The sequence below is a fragment of the Pimephales promelas genome, chromosome 2 (genome assembly GCF_988280905.1).
Source record: "Pimephales promelas chromosome 2, fPimPro1.hap1.1, whole genome shotgun sequence".
In the NCBI taxonomy this organism is placed as follows: domain Eukaryota; kingdom Metazoa; phylum Chordata; class Actinopteri; order Cypriniformes; family Leuciscidae; genus Pimephales; species Pimephales promelas.
In genome coordinates, this window is record NC_142770.1 from 48,880,430 (window position 1) to 48,885,843 (window position 5,414).

Genomic DNA, 5,414 nt, shown 5'->3' on the forward strand with positions numbered 1-5,414 from the left:
TCAGATAAAACGGAGGTATTACTTATTGGTCCAAAAAACTACTCACAAAACCTCTCACAATACAACTTTAATATAGACGGATGTCCTGTTACTTTATCCACTACAGTAAAAGACCTGGGTGTTATACTAGACCGCAACTTGTCTTTTGAAAATCATATTTCATATGTTACAAGAACAGCCTTTTTCCACCTTAGAAACATTGCTAAGCTACGTAACATGCTATCTATTTCTGATGCTGAAAAATTAGTTCACGCATTCATGACCTCGAGACTAGATTACTGTAATGCTTTATTAGCCGGTTGCCCTGCATCCTCAATAAACAAGCTACAGTTAGTACAAAATGCAGCTGCTAGAGTTCTTACTAGATCAAGAAAATATGATCATATAACACCGATTTTATCATCTCTACACTGGTTGCCTATTAAGTTCCGTATCAATTACAAAATACTGCTACTAACCTATAAAGCCCTAAATGGTTTAGCTCCTATGTACTTAACGGACCTTCTTTCGCCCTACAATCCACCGCGTTCCTTAAGATCACTAAATTCAAGGCTTCTGGTCATTCCTAGGATATCGAAGTCCACTAAAGGAGGGAGGGCGTTCTCGCATTTAGCTCCAAAACTCTGGAATAGCCTTCCCGATACGGTCCGAGGCTCTGACTCGCTGACACAGTTTAAAACTAGATTAAAGACGCATCTCTTTAGTCAAGCATTCACATAATACTTACTTTTTAGTCCTCTGTTATGCCATATGGAACCGTTTGCCACTGAAACGCATTTCCGCGACAGTGGGGCTCGACAGCCTTAGTCAAACGGGTCGGCGCGTATGGTTGGGTTACGGAGAGTTTGTGAGATAGTGGTTTTCTAACACCGACTCCCGTATAATGGAAATCATTATGAACATCAGCTATGCTAATTATTTCCCATCTGCCTTTCTGCTGTTATCTCGGGACGCTTGTCCCGAGAAAAATGGCGTTCGTCAGGTCCAGTTTTGTCTCCAGCCTCTCACGGGGATTCGGATGCCCCAACGCCTGTGATGAGACGACTCAACGCCTGTGAAGAGACGACTCAACGCCTGTGAAGAGACGACTCAACGCCTGCGATATGTTATGGCGCCGTTTTATGCATAAACAATATTTACATTTATGATTTATATATAAACAATATAAATGTAAGCCAGAGGAGAACTGGCCCCCGACTGAGCCTGGGTTCTCCCAAGGTTTTTTCTCCATCCAGTCTGATGGAGTTTTGGTTCCTTGCCACTGTCGCCTTGCTTCTGGCTTGCTCAGTTGGGGTTATTTAGTGTTTAGCAGTATTATTGATCTGTGTTGTACTACTTTCATGTTATCACTGTGAAGCTGCTTTGATACAATCTGTATTGTGAAAAGCGCTATATAAATAAATGTGACTTGACTTGACTTGACATGCAGGTAAATTGCTGTTCTTAAATGTATTTGGTAATGATTACACTGCACTGTAAGAAAAAAACGTCTCGGTTACGGATGTAACCCTCGTTCCCTGAGTAGGGAACGGAGACGTTACGTCAGAAGTGACGGAGAATGGGGGTTTCGCATGAAAGCCAATCCTCTTCGAGTATTTAACAATGAGCCAATGGAATGAAAATGCCTTGGGGCTGCGGAATTTGCATAGCGTATCTCCGCCCCACGCAGTGGGTATAAAAGGAGGAAGTGAACGCAACCGCAGTATGTCTTCACTGAGGAGCCAAGACTGAACTCCGGCGTCTACCCAGCGATACAGCTGAAGTGGCAGGGAGACGTAACGTCTCCGTTCCCTACTCAGGGAACGAGGGTTACATCCGTAACCGAGACGTTCCCTTTCGTAGTCACTTCGAGTTACGTCAGAAGTGACGGAGAATAGGGGTCAGTGCCATCACGCCATCTTCAAGCTGTCTTCCAGTGCCCTGCGAAAGTCTGGACCCCTGCACCTTACCCTTTTTTTTTTTTTTTTTTAGGGATCCCACTTTGACACAGGATTACCAAGGTACACTGGGAAACATATCCCGGGAGGGACATGCTACCAGATGCCTACCGAAGGAGGACTTACAAATACACATATGGCCACATAGGAACGCATATGGAGATCACTGGAGCACCAACCGCAGGTGGCTACTAGAATTTAACTCCAGGGGTGGCAGATGGCTTGCCAAGGGAAGACACATGCTCAGAGAGGCTTACAGTGGATAATACACATGAGACAGTTACCATAGGGAACCGTGCACATGGAGGCACCTAGCCAGCATCCAGAGCAACAGCAGTGGTGCCCGCATCGTCGGTGCTGGAGGACTCAAGGCTTCAACAGAAGACACTGAGGAAATATCGCACTTATCCAATCCGAGGAGTGGAATGGCAAGCAAGCGAAGACACTTAAGCGGGTCCAGTACTGGCGAAAGCGAGTACGTGAGAGGACACCGGCTCAATTCGCAGATTATAGAATCTGGCAAAGGTGTTGGGTGTCGCCCAGCCTGCAGCTCTGCAGATGTCTGTTAGCGAGGCGCCGTGCGCTAGAGCCCAAGAGGAGGCCACACTCCGAGTGGAATGGGCCGTCACACCAAGGGGGCATGGACGGCCTTGCTGCTGGTAAGACAAAGCAATGGCGTCTACTATCCAGTGAGACAGCCGTTGCTTCGAGAGAGCCCTTCCCTTCTGGCTCCCCCCATGACAGACAAAGAGCTGGTCTGAGGTCCTGAACACCGCGTTTTGTCAACGTAGGTGCGGAGAGCACGTACCGGACAGAGCAGTGCCAAGGCTGGGTCTGCCTCCTCCAGGGGCAGCGCTTGCAGGTTCACCACCTGGTCCCGGAAGGGAGTGGTGGGAACCTTGGGCACGTATCCAGGCCGGGGTCTCAGGATCACGTGAGAGTAAGCCGGCCCGAACTCCAGAAACGCTTCGTCAATGGAGAATGCGTGCAGGTCCCCCACCCTCTTGATGGAGGCCAGTGCAACCAGGAGTGCTGTCTTCATGGACAGAAACTTTAACTCTACCGATTGCAAAGGCTCCAGGGGAGGCCTCTGCAGAGCACTTAGAACTACTGAGAGGTCCCAAGAGGGTACGAGGGGAGGACGAGGCGGATGTAGCCTCCTCGCTCCCCTCAGGAACCTGATGACCAGGTCGTGCTTCCCTAAGGACTTACCTTCCACTGCTTCATGAGAAGCGGCAATGGCCGCGACGTAAACCTTAAGGGTGGAGGGCGACAGCCTGCGCTCCAACCCTTCTTGTAGGAAGGAAAGCACGACACCGATCGAACATCTCCGGGGGTCTTCTCCACTTCAACGCGTAAAGGTGTCTCGTGGACGACGCTCTAGCAGAAGTGATGGTTGCCGCCACCGCAGGTGGCAGCGAACTCAAACCTGCCTCGTCCCGTCCAGGAGCCACACGTGGAGTCTCCAGAGCTCGGGACGAGGGTGCCACAGAGTGCCCCGTCTCTGAGTGAGTAGATCTTGTCTCAGAGGAATAGGCCAAGGAGGTGCTGTCGCGAGGAGCATGAGTTCGGAGAACCACGTCTTGGTGGGCCAATAGGGGGCTACCAGCAGGACCTGCTCCTCGTCCTCCTTGATCTTGCACAACACCCGTGCAAGAAGGCTCACTGGGGGAAACGCATACTTGCGTGGGCCCCGTGGCCAGCTCTGCGCCAGTCCATCTGTGCCGAGCGTACCTTCGGTCAGGGAATAAAACTGGGCGCAGTGGGATGAGTCCCGGGAGGCGAACAGATCTATCTGTGCTTCCCCGAACTGGTCCCAAATCAGCTGGACCGTCTGGGGATGGAGTCGCCATTCGCCGGAGATAGGGCGGACCCGTGACAGCTCGTCGGCTGCCAGGTTCCGGTCTCCTGGAATGTATACTGCACAAAGGGACCTTAGGTGCTTCTGACTCCATAACAAGAGGTGGCGGGCGAGCTGCGAAAACCGGCGTGAGCGTAGACCACCCTGGTGGTTGATGTACGCTACTGCAATGGTGTTGTCTGAGCGGACAAGTACATGTTGACCCCTGAGCAGCGCTCGAAAGCGGTGCAGGGCCAGGCGTACTTCCAGCAGCTCGAGGCAATTGATGTGCATGAGGCGCTGGGGTCCTGTCCAGGAACCCGCGGCTGCATGCCCATTGCACATGGCACCCCAACCCGTGGTAGATGCATCCGTGGAGACAACGAGATGCCTGGAAACTCGCTGAAGAGGGACACCGGTCCGTAAAAAGCTGAGGTTCGACCACGGGAAGAAGGTTCGGCGGCATGCTGGAGTCACTGGAACTCGGAGGGAGCCGCGATGCCATGCCCACCTCGGGACTCACCAGGCCGTCCTGTGTCCTCGAAGATGGTGAGGCCAGGGTGGCCTTCAAGCACAGCACAACGAGTAAGTTTGCATCACCTGTTTTTATATATACCTGTTAATATATAGATTTTTAGGCAAACATTTAGGCTTAAAGTACATTTGGATACCCATTTCTGATCATTATAATTAAAAAAAACTATATATATTTTTTTTTTGCAACCAGGAAGATGGGTCGGGGATGAAATACCGCTCAGACATGAGATGCGGTTACCCCATGTGACCTGGGTAATTCGGCGATCGCATCCCTTGCTTATCGCAATAACCCTGTATACAGGGATCCCAATACAGGGAATACACCAGGCCATCCTGTGTCCTCGAAGATGGCGAGGCCAGGGTGGCCTTCGAGCACAGCACAACGAGTAAGTTTGCATCACCTGTTTTTATATATACCTGTTAATATATAGATTTTTAGGCAAACATTTAGGCTTAAAGTACATTTGGATACCCATTTCTATTTTGTTTTGTTCCAAAATGTTATTTAACCATACTTTTCATTATCATTCTGTATGTTTCAACAGGCGCTTGCGTTCGGAGGATCCTGTGCCAGACAACTGGAGGGATCTCTGTCTGTAACAGATGCACTGTTTAATGTTTAAAGTGTCTTTCTGCTTTTTATTGTGTGTGTGTGTGTATATAGTTCTTAACTTGTTAAAGCTTCAATTGAGTTCATTTATATATTTCTTTGTTGTTTCTGTATTAATTGTGTATATAGTTTTTACTTTGCTTTATTGTAATTTTAATAAAATACAGTTTGCTTTGAACAATTGTTTGATTTGATCACAATACAAGCTAAGACGTCATATCCCAGAGGGCTTTGCATCTAAACAAACATGGCTGCACCCTCAATGTTACAAGACACACAAATAACACGCAAATATCTCTGCAAAACCTCGACAGATTTGGAAATATATTTTAAAAAATGAGAAGAGTAGATCATAATGATATTTATTTAAAATAAATTATAAGTCCTCCATCTCTTCATTGTTGGCACAATACTGTAGAGAAATAAAAATCAAACGAAAAGTTTACACAATTGCAACAGAGTTTGACAGCTGTCTGTAAAATACTGTAGA

At 48.4% G+C, this 5,414-nt stretch overlaps 1 protein-coding gene across 1 annotated transcript; it reads left to right on the forward strand.

The window, feature by feature from the left end:
* Nucleotides 1-3,994: 3,994 nt before the first annotated feature.
* Nucleotides 3,995-5,099, forward strand: LOC148997692 (uncharacterized). The gene is made up of 3 exons (XM_089119107.1): nucleotides 3,995-4,362; nucleotides 4,505-4,700; nucleotides 4,860-5,099. Exons 1-3 carry the CDS (start codon nucleotides 4,242-4,244, stop codon nucleotides 4,912-4,914), a joined length of 372 nt encoding a protein of 123 aa, XP_088975233.1. The 5' UTR covers nucleotides 3,995-4,241; the 3' UTR covers nucleotides 4,915-5,099.
* Nucleotides 5,100-5,414: the final 315 nt, after the last annotated feature.

Coding starts and splice junctions, on each gene's coding strand:
- LOC148997692 (XM_089119107.1), top strand. CDS start 4,242: ATGCTGGAGTCACTGGAACTCGGAGGGAGCCGCGATGCCATGCCCACC. Junction 4,363..4,504: donor CTTCAAGCACAGCACAACGA/GTAAGTTTGCAT, acceptor TTTTGCAACCAG/GAAGATGGGTCGGGGATGAA. Junction 4,701..4,859: donor CTTCGAGCACAGCACAACGA/GTAAGTTTGCAT, acceptor ATGTTTCAACAG/GCGCTTGCGTTCGGAGGATC.